Source organism: Triticum dicoccoides, chromosome 2B (assembly GCF_002162155.2).
Source record: "Triticum dicoccoides isolate Atlit2015 ecotype Zavitan chromosome 2B, WEW_v2.0, whole genome shotgun sequence".
NCBI classification, from domain to species: domain Eukaryota; kingdom Viridiplantae; phylum Streptophyta; class Magnoliopsida; order Poales; family Poaceae; genus Triticum; species Triticum dicoccoides.
Window position 1 is genome coordinate 509,918,627 of NC_041383.1, and position 17,971 is coordinate 509,936,597.

The 17,971-nt window shown below is 49.1% G+C and overlaps 1 protein-coding gene across 1 annotated transcript; it reads left to right on the forward strand.

The window, feature by feature from the left end:
* Positions 1 to 9,749: 9,749 nt before the first annotated feature.
* LOC119364548 (agmatine deiminase-like) lies at positions 9,750 to 14,872 on the forward strand. The gene is made up of 10 exons (XM_037630030.1): positions 9,750 to 10,014; positions 12,511 to 12,624; positions 12,722 to 12,817; positions 12,891 to 12,975; positions 13,296 to 13,351; positions 13,446 to 13,524; positions 13,613 to 13,747; positions 13,941 to 14,176; positions 14,263 to 14,418; positions 14,554 to 14,872. Exons 1-10 carry the CDS (start codon positions 9,922 to 9,924, stop codon positions 14,641 to 14,643), a joined length of 1,140 nt encoding a protein of 379 aa, XP_037485927.1. The 5' UTR covers positions 9,750 to 9,921; the 3' UTR covers positions 14,644 to 14,872.
* The last annotated feature ends 3,099 nt before the right edge of the window (positions 14,873 to 17,971 follow it).

Here is a 17,971-nt window from a genome sequence, read left to right on the forward strand (position 1 = left end):
GTCGTTCTCAGCCCCCATAGGATGGATGGTAACTCAGTCACCCAAGCTCCAGCAGCATGCTTGAGGTCGCGCATCAGTCGGGGTTTCAACCCTTGAAGGATCAAACCATTCGCCCTTTCTGCCTGCCCATTCGACTGCGGGTGTGCAACAGACGCGTAGTTGACCCGAGTGCCTTGGGAAGCACAGAACGCCTTAAAATCATCGGAATTAAAATTGGAGCCATTATCTATGATAATGCTGTGAGGGACTCCATATCTGAATATCAACTCCCTGAAGAAACTGACGGCAGTGCTTGAGTCAAGGTTTTTGATAGGCTTGGCTTTGATCCATTTGGTGAACTTGTCGACTGCCACGAGAAAATGAGTGAAACCACTTCTGCCAGTCTTGAAGGGCCCAACCATATCCACCCCCCAGACTGCAAACGGCTAAACGAGTGGAATAGTCTTCAAGGCAGATGCGGGCTTGTGAGACATGTTGGAGTAGAACTGACAACCTGCGCACTTGTCGACTATATCCTTTGCCATCTCATTCTCACGGGGCCAACAGAATCCCGCTCGGTATGCTTTGGCCATGATGGTCCGAGAGGATGCATGGTGACCAGAGGTCCCTGAGTGGATATCGTTTAGGATCATTCGACCTTCTTCTGGGGCGATGCAGCGTTGAGACACTCCTGTGACACTTTCTTTGTAAAGCTGCCCTTTTATCACGGCGAAAGCTTTTGATCGACGAACTATCTGGCGAGCCTCATCCTCATCCTCTGGGAGTTCATGCCTGAGCAGGTACGCGATGTACGGCACCGTCCCATCGGGTGTGATCACTAAGACTTTCATGATCAGGTCGACCACAGCTGGGACTTCAATCTCAGTTGGATTAGTTGAACTTATCGGTTGCAAGGGCTCTTCCTTGAAGGGATCTTCTTTTCCTGATGGGTGTGGAGATGCTCCAAGAACACGTTGCTGGGGATAGGTTTCCGAGTGGAACCTATCTTCGCCAGATCGTCAGCAGCTTGATTCTTGATTCGAGGTATGTGGTGGAGCTCTAACCCCTCAAACTTCTTCTCTAACTTTCTTACTGCATTGCAATAATCGGTCATTGCTAGACTCATGATGTCCCATTCTTTCATTATTTGATTAACCACTAAGTCCGAGTCGCCATAGACCATCAAGCGCTGAACGCCGAGTGAAATGGCCATACGCAACCCATACAACAGTGCCTCGTACTCAGCTTCATTGTTTGAAGAATCAAAGTGAATATGGAGGACATAACTGAGCTTGTATCCTCTTGGGGACACCAAAACCACCCCTGCGCTAGAGCCATTCAACATCTTGGACCCATCAAAGAATATAGTCCAATGCTCCGACTGGATCTGAGTCGGTTGCTGCTGTTCAATCCACTCTGCGAGGAAATCTGCTATTGCTTGGGACTTGATGGCTTTATTTGCCTCAAACTTGATATCTAAAGGAAGGAGTTCAATCGCCCATTTTGCCACTCGACCAGTTGCATCTCTATTATTCAGAATTTCTGACAATGGAGCGCCGCTGATGACTGAAACCGAGTGGTCCGAGAAGTAGTGTGCAACTTTCTTCATGGTCAGGTAAATTCCATAAACAAGCTTCTGATAATGAGGATATCTTTGCTTGGACGGGGTCAAGACTTTTGAAATGTAATACACAGGGCACTGAACTTTGAAGGCTTTGCCTTCTTCCCACTCGACCGTGAGCACTGTGCTGATAACCTGTCTAGTGGCTGCGATGTAAAGCAATAAAGGCTCCTTGCTGACTGGAGCGGCAAGCACCAGCTAGGTGGAAATCAGGGCTTTGAGCTCTTCAAACGCTGCTTCAGCTTCATCATTCCACTCAAACTTGTCAGACTTCTTCATCAGTCGGTAAAGAGGCAGTGCCTTTTCACCAAGGCGTGAGATGAATCGACTCAATGCAGCCAAACAACCAGTAAGCTTCTGAACATCGTGCACATGCACAGGGCGCTTCATTTGGAGGATTGTGCCAATCTTCTCTGGATTTGCGTCGATCCCCCGTTCGGAAACGAGAAAACCAAATAACTTTCCGCCTGGGACCCCGAATGTGCACTTTGATGGATTGAGCTTGATATCATATCTTCTTAAGTTGGCAAAGATTTCAGCGAGGTCAGTCAGTAGGTCGGAACCTTTGCGTGACTTAACCACTATGTCATCCATGTATGCTTCCACATTCCGACTGATTTGAGTGAGCACTGAGCAGGCACTTCTGAATCATGCGCATGAATGTGGCATCAGCATTCTTGAGGCCAAAGGGCATAGTAACATAGCAAAAACACCCAAATGGGGTGATGAAAGCTGTCTTTATCTCGTCGGGTCCATACAGTCGGATCTGATGGTACCCGGAATAAGCGTCCAAAAAGGACAATGCTCACATCCCGCAGTTGAGTCGACTATCTGGTCGATGCGGGGCAGGGGAAAATGATCTTTCAGGCAGGCCCGATTAATGTGCTTGAAATCAATACACATTCGAAGTGATTTATCTTTCTTGGGGACCATAACGACATTGGCGAGCCACTCGGAGTGGTATATCTCGCGGATGAACTCGGTAGCCAGAAGCCGAGCCACCTCCTCGCCAATCACTTTTCTCTTCTCCCCAGCGGACCAACCGAGATGCTCTTTAACATGTTTTGCTTTTGAGTCGGCTCGCAAATGGTGCTCAGCCAGTCCCCTGGGTACTCCTGGCATATCGGATGGCTTCCATGCAAAGATGTCCCAGTTCTCATGGAGGAACTGGATGAGCGCTTCTTCCTATTTGTTGTCGAGTGCCGTTGAGATACAGTCGGAGCAGCATTAGGGTCGGTCGGGTGAATGTGAACCGGCTTTGTCTGGCTGGCCGACTGGAATGCGGACTCCGAGGCAGGCCTCTTGGCACGCAGCAAATCACTTGGATCTGCATTTTTTGGTATTCTTGAAACTCTACCGCTACTATCTGCTCATCGGTGATCTTCAAACCGTTCTGGAGACAATCTTCTGCTCTCTGCCGGTTTCCAGTGGTCGTGATCACGCCTTTGGGGCCAGGCATCTTCAACTTGAGGTACACATAGCACGGTCGAGCCATGAAGCTAGCATAAGCAGGTCTGCCTAGAATGGCATGATAGGCACTATCAAAATCCACTACCTCAAACATCAACTTTTCCTTGCGGTAATTCATGGAATCACCGAAAACCACATCAAGAGTGATCCGACCGAGTGAATCGGCTTTCTTTCCTGGGATGATACCATGGAATCTCATGTTGCTCTCACTGAGTTTGGACATCGGAATGCCCATCCCCCGGAGGGCCTCAGCGTATAATATATTCAGTCCACTGCCACCATCCATCAAAACCTTGGTCAGTCGGGTGCCCCCAACGACTGGGTCGACCACCAACGCTTGCCGCCCAGGGGTAGCAACGTGCGGCAGGTGATTGGACTGGTCGAATGTAATAGGGGTTTTTGACCACTTCAAATATCTTAGTGTTGCTGGAGAGACCATGTTCACCTCTCTGTTAATATTTTTCAACCGACTTTTGCTCTCGAGGTCAGCAAAAATCACCAAAGTGGCATTAACATTGGGGTAACCACCATCTTCCTCTTTGTCTTCCTCCTTATCAGACTCTTTGTCTTTTTCACTGGGTTGGCTTTCTCGGAAGCTCTGAATCAGGAGTCGACACTGTCGAGTGGTATGCTTGGGGAGAATCAGATTCCCCTCTTCATCCTTTTTGGTGTGTATATGACACGGCAAATCAAGTACATCATTTCCTGCTTGATCTTTCACTTTTTTAGGGGTCCAAGGCCCCTTGGGCTTCCCTTTGAACTTTCCTTGGTTCAAAACTGCTGCTTCGGCGGGGCCCGCCGCCTCAGCCTTTCACTTCTGCTTCCGACTGGAGTTTCCTCCTCCGGTGTCCTGGGCGACTGGTCTGTTTTTGCCACTCCGGAGTCGGTCCTCTTCTTCGCCATTAGCATACTTAGGGCCTGTTCGGTAGTTCCCTAGCTTCCAGATCCACGAAATCCACGATGGATTTGGACCGAATAGTCCGGCTCCTGGAAGCTGGCTTCTCAGATCTGATGCGGTTCTACGTATAAAAAGCTGGAGTAACATCTTGGGTGATCCCAGGAAAAACGTGATCTGGAGTCAGCCGAATTTACGAACGAATGCCACCGCCAAGTGACTCGAGGGGCACATACCGGTTCGTTATATTGTCTCCCCATTCTCCCATATGTTATATCCCCTGAACGGGCCACCTTACCTCACTAACGGGCCAACTTCTCTCCTTCTTGGGCTGACGGCCTGTATAAAAAAATAGAAGCCAGATCGATCTCACCAAACGATTTTCTTAGCGATGCTCCGGCCGGTAGAAGCTGGAAGCTGGCATGCGGAGCGGGAGTTGGATATTTTGCGAAGCTGGGCAACTATAGAACTTAGTGGCAATATCCATCATTCGAGCCAGAGTCATGTCTCCGGTCCGACCAAACTTAAGATTGAGCTCTCTGTAGCGAACGCCTTCTTTAAAGGCAAAAACTGCTTGGTGATCCGATACATTCTCCACTGTGTGGTGAAGAGTGATCCATCTCTGGATATAATCTCTCAAGGTCTCATTCTGTTTCTGCATGCAATGCTGCAATTTCGACAAGCCGGTAGGTCTCTTGCAGGTGCGCTCAAACGTTTTGGTAAACACTCGGGCCAACTCAACCCAACTGAAAATGCTTCCGAGAGCCAACTGATTCAGCCAAGCCCTGGCAGAACTTTCAAGCATCAAAGGGAGGTGCTTCATGGCCACCTCATCGCTACCGCCACCAATATGCACAACCACTCGGTAGTCTTCCAACCAAGTGGCAGGCTTTGACTCCCCTGTGAACTTACCGATGCTAGTCGCCAATCTGAAGTTGTGAGGGATCTCAACGGCTCGGATGGCCCTTCTGAAACACTCAGGGCCAGAAACATGGACCCTACTTCCTTCGGGTCTGTCTCTATCCAACCCTTCTCTGTATGCTCTGTTCCGGTCGACCAAACCTTGAACAAGGACTGACCTCGCGTCGAACCCAGGCTCTCTTGGGTCGACTGGAACCCTGTGGTCATTACCATATGGGCGCCTGTCGTCATACCGCCGGGGCGCGTATGACCCATCCCTCGGAAGGGGCGAAGGCACTCGACGGCGATTGTCACGGGCGTACTCATGATCAAACTCTCCATGAGCCCTTCCCAGGTGCCGAACTCGGTGGTGATCATGATCTTCACGCCGCAAAGGCGACCCATGACTGTGTGCCGACTGAACTGTATTTTCCCTTACCGACCTGCTGTGGATCCTGTTCCGCGACTGAGAAACGGCGGAGTTCAGCTCTCCTGCTGCTCGGAGCAGCATTCTGATCTGTTCTAGGCCCCTTCTAGCCTCTGAATGGGGCGGCTGAATAGACTCTGCTATACGCGCATCAGCTGCAAGATTCTGGATCGGAGTGCGGAATACCTGAGGTTCAGGCGGAAACAACTATCGTTGACGCCGGCTGGATTCGGGGATCAGTCGATGGGCGCGTTCGTTGAGAGAATGTTGGAGATTCTCCAAACGAGTGCGCTCAGCCAGCGTGGCCAGATGCGCAGCCTCCAAGGCCCGAGCCTCGGCGGTTTCCTCTATGATGGGGGTCTGGAGGGCCTCCACGTTGCGGCGGTGCAGCTCTTCCCTCTGCTGCGAATTGAGAGGTTGGGGCTCGTACTCCTCGTGGCCGAATGACGGGCCGTCACCATCACCATTGCCGCTGCTGCAGCAAAACCCGGGTGGGCTGCGACGGGAGTCGACCACGAGAACTTCTGCCGCGGGGTCATAGCTCCCGCTCTTGGAAAATGTACCTGCAGAGTCGACTGGACCGAAGTGAAATTCGTCGGGCTGGATTGTCACGACTTGGGGGATGGCCGTCTGGCGAGCCACCACATGCTTCACCCACGGCTGGAGCCGCGACCAACCAGATCGCTTGCGGCTGCGTCAAGTGGAGTGAGAAGGCAACGTGAAGACCGACCGATACGGAGTCGAAGACTGTCGTAAGAGGACGCCGCAGGCACTCGCGCGGAAGTGCGATGATCCGCGGATCGGGAGAGCCTCGACATCAAGGGGGGCTTCTTGGAGCCAGACGGAGTCGTCGGCGACGAAAGTGAGTGCACCGAGTCAGAACTCGCGGCCCATGACTAAACCGCCACCGAAAACCATGTTGATGAAGATCGGAGAAAATGCTACCTCGCCCGAAGTCGCTAAGACACTTTGCCCCATGGTGGGCGCCAACTGTCGTGGTACTAAGTCTGACAGTAAGAGTAGGGGGTACGTATGAGGAGGCGAGGCCCTAGCTACGACGAGGTTGTACACACGAGTTTACGAGTTCAGGCCCCTCTCGGAGGAGGTAAAAGCCCTACGTCTCGGTGCCCTGAGGCGGACGACTGGAATATGGATGTGTGTTACAAGGGGTGCGAACTCTTGTCCCAGAGGAGGGTGCGGCTTATATAGAGTGTGCCGGGACCCCAGCCGTCCTCCGTTGCAGAGGTTCAGTGTACATTAAGATAGGGCGTTACTAGTAAGGCCAGCTATAAAGTGTCATCAATGATCTTTAAGACTACGGAGTGAACGCCTGACCGTTGCCATCCTGAGTGACTCTAGGTCTTCTATACTCCGAATGATTTCCTGTATGGTCGAATGACTCTATCCAGGTCGAGTGAAATTGGGGGTATCCGAGTGAAGTGACTGGTCGAGTGGATTGCACTCGATGGCTTCAGACGATACTTCCTGCTGTGCTTTGAATGTCCTTGCTTCTAGTGTAGTGACCTTGGGTAGGGCGTATAGGTCAGGTCTATGACCCTACCCTAGGTCTATGACATCGTCACTGTCCTCGTCGATTCAACGAACAGAATTGCCGATAGAAATTGAGATGGGTTCTTCTGTTGCAGTTTCCATAATCACATGTGGGGGCATTGATCACTCGGCGTACTCTTCGCTAGTGAATGAGATTAGACTGTTATTGAGTCTTCATCAATCTTGTATTACTCATGTCGCGCGCTCACAAAATAAAGCGAGTGACAGGTTAGTTGCTTTTGGTCGTGTTAATAATAGGACTATGACTTGGTTAGGGTCAGGTTCTCCTGAAGTTGTGGAGATAGTTGTTGAGGACTATAATGATATTTTTATTGAGTAATACAAGTATTGAGCCCGCAAAAAAAATCCCTTCATAAACACCCTTGTATAAACTCCCATTCCACTGCCCAAGTGTTTACCAAACAGGCTATAAGGGAAATATTTATTTATTTGGAACCGCAAACCTGCATTGACTGTCCTTGACTCTCTGCGTGTGTTGTGTATGCCACGCTGTTCTATCTTGACCAACTCAGTCGTACATCGTGGACCAGGAGAGGGTTCGTGGTGCCGCTCAAGTTCTCGGGCCTCGGCAGTCAGCAGGTGCAGGCGAGGAAATGACCAAACAGCTTGCCGGACTCTTGACGGGCAGAACCGGTGAGAGGTCGGCAGGCGCCCGGCGGCTAGATGGGCGGTCGTTTACAGTTCCTAGAAATGACGCTGGCAGACTGTTGAAACAAAGACCGGGAGGAGGTTTATGAAAGCTTTCAAATTTCAACGAAATATGAGTACAACTATTACTTCTGTGTCACATGACCTGTATTAAATCGATCTAATTGTCAATAAAAATAAAACCTGAAATATATATTTGTAGAAGGTGATTTTGAAATTGTAGAGAGCTAATAATTTATGTGGTATTCTAAAATTTCAGGCACGTATCACTGGTTTAGAAAGACAACATATATGGACTACAATTTTGAATTTTTTATTATTGTGAATGTCCTTTGAATCATAACATACAATGCATTACATATGTATGATCATTACCTGTCAATCGGATTATTATATTCTACCTTTAGACTAAAAAAACTAAACAAGAATATTTAATAATGTGACTAAACAAACCATAGCAACTACCTAGTTTAAAACAAAATAAATTAATCAAAAAGTAAGGAAAGTCATGTCGATGGCAAGGGATAGATTTCAAATTATTTTTCCTTCCTTTTTACGCCACCTGCTCCCAATCCTCAAAGATATGAAACAATATTTTATTAAAACTAAGTGAACGCTGGTACAGACCAGTCCATAATTTAAACAAGTAAGAATATTAACAATGTTCACAGGAAACTAAGAGATATTTTATCCATTCTTGCTGATGAAAATAAGAACTTTGCGACCATGACAAAAGTTAAGGGCCATATGAAGATGGGGCCGTCCGGCGGAAAGAAAAAGGCGGTGTCGGGAACGGAATTCAAAATCATACACAATCTATTCATATGCGCTCCATTTGATAGAAATCTTAGGATAAACTTAAATCTCGTTTTTGTTTTTAATTGAGAAGCATTGTGTATTTGTGCTCTACCTCTCTTCTGAAATACTCCCAAGTTTTTATGCACCCGCTGTTTCGGGATTGTTTGGACATAGGCCAGGGTAAAATCCATGTTTGGCTTGCTGATGTTAATAGCGATGGCACTTGTCGGTGTCGTACCCCTCTTGGAGGCGCTTCCGGGCCCTTTCTCGGTGCCCATCTTTGAGCACTGGGGAAACCCGGGTCCCGTTCCTTGGATCAGATGGCGACGATGCTCCCCTTCATGAGGTGTCGTATTGTTTGCTCGTGGCATACCAGATGATGGTTTCCGAGATATGGGACATCGTTTTGGTTCGAGTTGTTTCTCTTGCCCGCGGTAGTTTAACACTATGTTATATATTTTGTTTTGTGCCGAACATCTCATGTCTCTCTGCTATGGGCACCATGTTTACGTCATCTTTGGTTGTGTCATGTGATGTAACCCCCTCCTCCTTCTCATTCCAACTTCTTCTATCAATAAAATGATACGCAAGCTTTTAGTATTTGGAAATAAAAAACGCGAGAAAGGCCTTTTGATTTTTTTAAAAATATCATAATCCCCCGCAAACATCATTACGATAATACAATATATGAATTTCGAGTTTGCTAACCACATATCCCAAGCGGTTACCCTAGTACAGTATAGTTGGTACAATTATTGCTATTATTTTAGTAAATGATACAATTCTTGTGTGTTTGGAGAAATCACAGAAAATGTGGCCTTAACCACTCTCGTGTATTAAAAATATAAAAAGACGTTGTATGGTTAGGAGGATAGTGGTATTCTCAGCCCATCAGAGTTTAAGTTCTAGACTTGACATTGATGCTCGCATTTTTTTAATTTATTATTTCAAACGTTTCAGCTATGCGCGTTCAGTAGGAGGAGACGTTCATGTCGATTACGAATGCACCAGTGATGACTTTGTCAATCTCAAGATGATGTGCCGGATCAATCTTTGGAATGTTCTCATAGAGGTAATGTGTTTGTTTACGTGCATTCATAGGTGTGAGTATATACGTCCGTATTATGTTAAAAAATAATCTTGAACGCTCAAAAAATTTGGTATTCCGAGTCACGGGGCACCACCGACGGCGGGCCCACAAGGTGCCTATCCTGGGCCCCGCGCTCCAGTGCGCCAACAAAAAAGGCGCTCGGCATTCCGGGGAATCTTTGCATTCCCAAGCGCCGGCCGGTAGCGGGAGGGCCCACGCATCAGTAACCGCTGGCCACTTGGGCACCGCGCGGCGCAAAGCCGGTCACGTGGGCCCAGCCCTTAGCAGCAGCACACGCCCCTGGACCGGTCCGCCTCACGATCTTTCGACACCCCCCACCCCACCCCACCCTTCCCTTCCCCCCTCCCTCCCCCGCGTCGTACATAAAGCAGCCGTCGCGACGAGGCTATTCTCCCCAGCACCAGCAGTGTCCCATTCCATTCTCCATCCTCAGATCAGCGCAGCGGAAGATCGAATCAATCTAGGTTTGGCGAGAGCCGAGCCGAGGGGAGGGGAGGAGGATGGTGAAGGCCATGGCGGGATGCCCGGCGAAGATGAGGTTCCGGATGCCCGCCGAGTGGGAGCCGCACGAGCAGTGCTGGATGGGCTGGCCGGTACGTACTCATCCCTCCCTCCCTCCTTCGCCCCCTATCGTCTCGCCCGGCGTGGCGTTCTTCGTCTTCATCCAACTTTTCCGCTCGTCACGCGAGATTCCGATCGAATTCGTTTAAACCGTAGTAGTTCTGGTTATAGAAATGCTTGGTTGTCTGGCCCGCAGCCGGAGCCGCTCGTTTGGGCCGGCGAGGTTTGTCCGGCATGGCGGCGGCTTATCCTTGCGTTTGCGCGTAGCTTCTGCTGTTCGTCCCTGAGACGGTGCCGTCTCTTCCCGTGCACATGTTTGCGTACCTACCGAGATTTGTCCCCGCGCGACGTTGTTGAATTGAATAAGCAAACAACAAAGAAATACTACTCCTACCTGACAAGCAAATATGCCTGCCCACTGTTTGTCATATTAGTCGCTGGCATGTGGGTCCCGTGTCACAATGTGAGCGAACCAAAGAGTGGTCCGGTTTATTTGAACCAATTACATGTCGTGCGCTTGGCAGCAGCCATCAGGAGCAGTTGCCAAAGTTGAATTATTGGATACCCTGTCAAGATTCCTTCTCCATATTCTCCAGTGGAATCTTGGAACCGGGTCAGTGCTCTACCTGTATACTATGTTTTATTTGCACTCAGGCCCTGTTTGTTTCATAAGTCCTAGGACTTTTTCTAGTCCCAACTAAAAAGTCCCTAGTCCCTAAAAAGTCTCTCACTATTTGTTTCCAGAGACTAAAAAGTCCCTAGTCCTTTCCTAGAGGTTATTAAATGACCATGTTGCCCCTAGTATATAGAAAAATAACAATCAAACAACACCATGGGGTGGCGGGCCAATGAATGCATGGAGGGGCATTGTTGGAAAAGTCCCAAAAAAGACTCTCCTTGAGAGTCTTCTTCATTTAGACCCAAATGCCTAGTTTAGTCTCTAAAAAGTTCCTCCCGTTTGGTAAAAAAGTCTCTAAGAGGGACTTTTTCTAGTCCCTACACAAAAAAGTCCCTGGAAACAAACACCCCCTCAGCCACCAACCCCAAGTGCATGTGCATCCATTCTCATTCGGTGGTCAGATAAACTATTCCAACGAAACATGTTCTCCTTATAATAGAATAGACAGTGGCGAGGTCGAAAAGTCCATTATGCACCCGAGCTCATATGCTCCCGCATGAACAGTAAAATCGAAAAAAATTCAAAAAATTCCAATTTTTTTTGAGAGAAACATTGACAAAAGTTCTAAGTGCCTGCAAAAATTCATCATGAAGTCACATTCCTGTAAGGCGTGGCAAAAAAAACATATTCAGTGCTTCAAAATGCGTTTGAAAGTAGCTTTTTCAAAGTACTATTTTTGTTTTTTTTCCACGCCTTCTAGGAATGTGATTTCATGACGAATTTTTGCAGGCACTTAGAACTTTTGTCAATGTTTCTCTCAAAAAAAATTGGAATTTTTTGAATTTTTTTCGATTTTACTGTTCATGCGGGAGCATATGAGCTCGGGTGCAGATTAGCCGCGTCCGTGGCGAGGTGTATATATTTGTTTCTGAAGTTTTTGTTACCCCACATGAAAGTGCTCTTTTACCTACGGAAAATAACAAAAACTATATGAATGCATAGCACTAGAGACTAGACATGACCACAATTCCTCCCCCTTGTTGTCTACGACTTTCTGCCGCGCAATTCTACAGCTGTGTATGTGCCACTGTTCGAGCCATGTAGCACAGGACCTAAAAGAACGTTATCTCAATATCTAATTGACTAATTCCATGATGTGCCTAATATCTGTGTAATTTCAGTATGTTGATGTAACTTTTCCTTTCATTCTCATTCTACGTTGCCGATTTACTATTACTCCCTCCCTGAAAGCCGTCGTCTTAGACATACAAAAAGTCACATTTTCATTATTTTATTGTCATTATCTTCAAAAATATCTGGATTACAGACCTTCAGAACCATATGTGAAACTTTGACTTTAAAAGTATTTCCACAATATGTAATTTTTGTAGGGTTTTAAAAGCATGCAGTGACTGAAATTAGTGGCCAGGTCGTGTGAATGACAAGTTGCGACTGAATAATGATATGTGTTTGAAGTATTCTCATTGTTGTCATTGAGTATAATCACTGCTGACGACGTTTCATCTATACCAATATAAAAATACCCAAAAAGGCACATCCAATTAATCTCGGCCATCAAATCATGTCAATCCAACGACCTAGACTGCTTCAATGTCGAGCGTTCAACACGTTTAGCTTGCAGTTAATTTCATGCCAAATATAGTGCTAATCACATAATAACATGCAAAAAATATCCTACTTAATATCCGCATGCACTTAATATACTTTCAAATTAACGTGCATTGCACGTACACATTGACTAGTTCATTTTAAGCATAGTAGATCATCGTGTTAATTCTTTGAAAGAACTTTTGAGTTTCCTTTTATTATTGTGTATCCTCTTCAGCATATGCCCTGAACAATTTGAAGTGCATCATCATAATAAACAAGCCACTTCTTTGAATCTTAGGAGCGTCCAGACAACTGGCGGGAGCATGCTGAGCCAGCTCGAAAAACATTTGAGAGAACTGCAATTGCCATTTCAAAGTTTGAGCCTGTCACCATTTGTGCAAGTGCCAAACAGGTGATACGCTTCACATGAACTATGCTGTAAACTGCTGCATCATCATGTGCAACACAATGGTATTCAGTTTCACTCTTTTTTTCTCTCTCTCTGGCAGTATCCTCATGTCCACGAGCTGATGGAACACCAACCTAACATCAGGGTGGTCGAGATGAGCATGAATGATTCCTGGTTCCGTGATACTGGTCCCACTGTGCGTAACTTAATTTTTCTTATATCCCTTTTAACTATTCTGATTTCATGGCTAACATTATCCTCGTTTTTAGTTTATTACCCGTGAAGGCGGATCAGATATAGGACTTGCAGAGGAAACGATAGCGGGGATTGACTGGGAATTTAACGCATGGGGAGGTATGTTGTTTTAAATTAAAGTATGTATACTTTTTTTCAGTGCTTTCTCAGTGGCTATTTTTGTTCGTCTAGTTTAACTCTTTCTTTGATAATTATTTGTGTTCATGCAAAAGCGAAGTTATCAATTCATGCCAATATCTTAGTAGGAACTTGCGAACGGTTCCATATTTTTTATAAAAGCTATAGACGGCCTGGTTTGCACTAGCAAAGCATAGAAGCAGTAGTATTTTTTGAGCAAGAATTTCATTACTTCTCAAGTCAATGTCTAATCACCTTCTCCACACGATGATTTAGTAAGTTCTGCTCCTGTTGTCCTGCAGGACTAGGTGGTGGTTGCTTTGATGATTGGAGCCTTGACAGAAGCATTGCCAAGAAGGTAAAGAGTGATGTCCTATTTTAGAACAAACCTGCATCTTTTGTTAGTTTCTTTCTGCTCTTAAATTTCTTCCAATTTGTGCTACTATTTTCAGATAGTCGAGATTGAGAGGATCCCTAGGTTTGCACATACAATGGTTCTTGAGGGTGGAAGCATTCATGTAGATGGAGAAGGTGCTTGATCTGTCATATCACTGTTGATGAACAAATAGTTTTCAGTCTGTCTGGTGTTTTGCTAACGATTCTGTCACATTTTGCAAAGGTACATGCATTACAACAGAAGAATGCTTGTTGAATCCTAACAGGAACCCTCACATGACTAAACTAGAGATAGAGAATGAGCTGAAGGATTTTCTTGGAGTCACGAAGATCATTTGGATACCTCTGGGACTACACGGTAACAACGAAAAGTACTTTATCACTTACTCCCTCCGTTCGGAATTACTTGTCGCAGAAATGGATGTATCTAGATGTATTTTAGTTCTAGATACGTCCATTTTCGAGACAAGTAATTCCGAACGGAGGGAGTACAAGGTTTCTGTTCCTCACTTCGAGAACCATTTATTTATAACGTTGTAATGTTTTTCTAGGTGACGAGGATACAAATGGGCATGTTGACAATTTATGCTGTTTCATCAAACCCGGTGTGATTCTCTTGTCTTGGACCGATGACGAGAACGACCCGCAGTACGAGATATCGGTTAAGGCACTATCAGCTCTCACTCAAACCGTCGATGCGAAAGGGCGGCAGATAGAGGTGGTGAAGATCCACGTGCCAGGGCCTCTGTACATCACGAAGGAAGAGGGGGAAGGTGTTCTTGCAACGGTCAGTATTGCAGCTACGCTTCATGGGTCCTTTATGACGCCGATTTCAACCACTTGTAACATGGGGCAGTGTGTGACTGTTTTCAGGGGCATGCTGTACCGAGGGTACCAGGCAAGAGATTGGCCGCCTCGTACGTGAACTTCTACCCAGCGAACGGCGGGATCATAGCGCCGGCCTTCGGCGATAAGAAGAGGGATGACGAAGCACGCGGGGTTCTTCAGAAGGCATTTCCTGATCGTGAGGTTAGTCTTATGGCCTCAAAATTCACGCATCCGTGTTGCTCGTCAGCTGAAGCAAGCAGTGACTGTTGGATGTAAAAGAAAAGGCAGTATGAGCGCTAGATTATCTGAAGGGGTCCCATGAACTGTTGGGTGCAGGTTGTGATGGTGGAAGGCGCAAGGGAGATCGTGCTGGGAGGTGGGAACATACACTGCATCACGCAGCAGCAGCCGGTGCGCCCGTCATAGATGAGCGGCGAGGAAAGGCGACCAAGCCCTGCATTGGGGTGATGATTCAACCATATTGGTTACGCCCGCAGCATATCGGTTGCACTTTGAAACCGTGTCGCGGGTCAATAGATGCATCTCATTTGGAGATTACTGAATAATATTGTAGGTGTGTTCAGACTGTATCTTTCGCATTCGCATTCCTGGAATTTTTTGTGCTTGCCCCATGGGAAAGGACTAAATTCAATCAGCCACGTGTACTGCACGTCAACCCCACACACTACCATACACCATCGGCCTCTTTCTCTTTCCCCCAAATAGCTCTATCTCTCGTAGGTAGGGATACCGGATGCAGGATCAACGGACATCCATTCTCTTAGAGCATCTCCACTCGTTCGGCCCCCCAGCGCATAGACCGACGCATTTTCGGGCGTGGACCCGGTGATTTTTAAACCCTGGGGGCGACCAAGGCCCCAACCAGGCCCCCAGGTGCCGCCCCCAAGGCCCCAGCCACGCGCCCCATATTCAAACTTGATCGTTCCCGCTCCAAAAGAAAGGCCATAATCCGGCAATCATCGCAATAGTTCGGCGATCAGTGTCACAGTTCAGCACACACAAAAAAAGGAAGGACGCGAAAGGAATGCATCAAACGTCGAGGTCGTCCTCTGGCGTCGTCGGTGGCGTGCGCGGGCTGGGAGGAGTCGGCGCGGCTTCTGTGCTGCTGGGCGTCGCGGAGGTATCATGAGTCGGGCTGGGCGGCAGCGTTGGTGTCGGTGTTGGAGTCTTCGGTATCTGGTTCAGGATGAGGCCGCGCTCCGCCAGGAACCACGCCTCGAGCTTCTTGTCGCCGCTCTGGAGCATGTCAGCGCTGCCCATCAAGAAAGCCAGGTGGTTGTTCCTCTTGGCCCCTTTGTTGCCGTCCGGGCGCCTGTCTGCCGCGCCTGGTGTCGGCGCGTCCGGCTTGTACGTCTCCTTGGCCTTGGCGAGGGTGCGCCGGATATCCGTCCACTTCTCGCACTGTCGATCCGTTTGAAGACGTGAAGGTACTTGAACTCTTGGTCGTCGTTGTCGTCGCGGTACATGGCGAACATGCGCAGTAGTTGCGCCGAAGAGCGGGCATCAGTCGGCGTGGGACGCTCAAATGGGCGCGCCAATGGGCGCGCGCACGACGAGAGGAATAGGGAGAGGGTGTCGTGCTGTACATGATCCTCGATGCTGGTGCCGCTCTCCGGGTGAGCCGCGACGTCCTCGACGATCTCATGCCATTTGTTGCACGCCGTTTGGATGAGCCCCCAATGGTTCGCCATCGTCTTCGACCCCCGCTGCATGTGGACGCCTTTGAAGTAGGGGTCGACGAGCTTGCGCTCGTCGAACTCGGCCTTGATGTGGTACCAATACGTGTCGATGTTCTGGTTCGTGCCGGTGATTGGGTCGAGGCAGACGACCTTCCACGCTTCGGCGAGGCACTCATCTTCCTTGGTCGCCCACTTGATACGTGGCTCGCCAGTCTTGGCCGCCCCTTTCTTCTTCTTCTTCTTGCCTTTCCTCGTCGGCGCTGGCTCCTCCTCTTCCTCCTCCTCCTCCTCCTCCTCCGGCTCTTCCTCGTCGCAGTCGAGCTCGCCGTCCATGCCGCCGAGATCAATCGAGCCATCATGGGTAGTGAACCTGGGGGAAGCGGCGGCGGCAGCCGAGCCAGCTGCGATGATGTCTTCCATGTCGGCCTCCGTCGCGTCAGCGTCGCCAAGCTGCGGCGAGGAAGAGTCTTGCGGTTAGAGGCCGCGACGGAGAGGTGGCGTCGGGGAAGTTGCGTAGTCCGGCGGCGAGTACGTGTATGGAGGGTACTGAACGCCCGCGAACACGGGCGAGGGCATGCGCTGGACCGGGCGCCCATGGGGAAAGATGATGTTGGGGTTGAAACCGCCGTGGACGTTGCCAGCGGCATAGCCCGGCGAAGGCGTGCTCCATGGGTGCGGCGACGATGAGAAGCCGACCGGAGATCTAACGCTTTGCTGGCTCCAGGCCGCGTGTGGGCCGTGGCCGCCGGGTGGATTCATCATCCTCGCGCAAGCCGCCTCGGCTTGTTCGGCAGCAGCCGCGTGCTCCGCCTGCTCCGCCGCGGCCGCGGCCGTGTGCGTCGCCCTCTCCCTGGCCTTCTTGGCCCTGTTGCGCCTATCGGCGGTGACGGCCTCCCGGCGCTGCACTTCCGCCTTCCAGTCGGCGTTGGTCATGCCCGGGGGCTTGGATGGCGGCGCCCTCTGCTTCCTCTTCTTCGACTGGGCGACGGCGGCGACTATGGGATCCGTCACGACACGGGGGATCACGTACTTCTTCGGCGGCATGGCGGCCGGCTTGGAAGGGAGGAGGCGGAGTTTGGCGGGAGGAATGGAGAATGAGAGGGAAGCCGTGGGGGAAGCGGGAGGAAACGGCGGGAAAAGGGCCTCCTCTCACCGACAAAGCGGCCCCACGCCCCTTTTCGCTTTTGCCGGCGCCCCCAGGCGACACCCGGGCGCTTGGGTTCGGGGCAGGATAGCCGGCTCTGGATTTGGCCCGAACCGGTGCTAAACGAGGTCCTGGGGGCGCGACTGGGCCAATTTTCGGCCACCGGCGCTAAAAATTCGGCGAGGGGGGGGGAGGCTGTTGGAGGCACGGCTGGAGATGCTCTTATACTTGCACGTGCCATCCCAATGCACCCCCGCCACCGCCCATTTACAATTCAGCCAACCATGGGCTCCACACAAGCGCGAGCGCTGTTGCATGGTCAGTCTTGCCAAAACCGCCCCTGCTGCTGCAAGTGCCTGGGGCCGTTGCAAGTCTGGCTCTGTTGTTGTAGCTTGCCCATGAATCTACAAGCCACAGACGAGCAGCGCTGCAAGGATTGTCATGCTAACACAAGCATGTTGTAGCATATTAAGTGGGTGCTGCAAACTGTTGCGAGAGTAGACGAGGGGTGCTGCAAAGCCTGTCGGCAGCACGGCAGGCTGCTGCAAGCAGGTCTTCTTTTCCCGGTGCCAAAGCGTGTGTACAAGGAGATCCTCATTCTCTTCTAAGTTTAATCTAACTAATTCTACATCATTTGATTTTAGGCGGAGATTCATGCAGGTTTTTCCCTTTTATTTTTTGATTAATAAAATCACATAGATGTTAGATGAGACTTAGCAAATCCACATTTTTTGTTGACAACAGTAACCATGTCATGTTAGCAATTCCGTAATTTCTAAACCATGTCACGTTAAAAACAGTAACCACAGCTTACACCATGCAAGAACATGGGAAGGGAAAAGAAGCAGAAACAATTCCTTATTTGACACTGTTTTAAATTCCGTTTCCTTCTTTGACACTGAAAACTTTT

Bases quoted from the DNA above. Each gene is read 5' to 3' on its own strand.
- LOC119364548 (XM_037630030.1), top strand. From the start codon at position 9,922: ATGGTGAAGGCCATGGCGGGATGCCCGGCGAAGATGAGGTTCCGGATG. The intron at 13,748-13,940 runs GTAACAACGAAA...ATGTTTTTCTAG, and splicing joins GATACCTCTGGGACTACACG to GTGACGAGGATACAAATGGG. The intron at 14,419-14,553 runs GTTAGTCTTATG...TGTTGGGTGCAG, and splicing joins AGGCATTTCCTGATCGTGAG to GTTGTGATGGTGGAAGGCGC.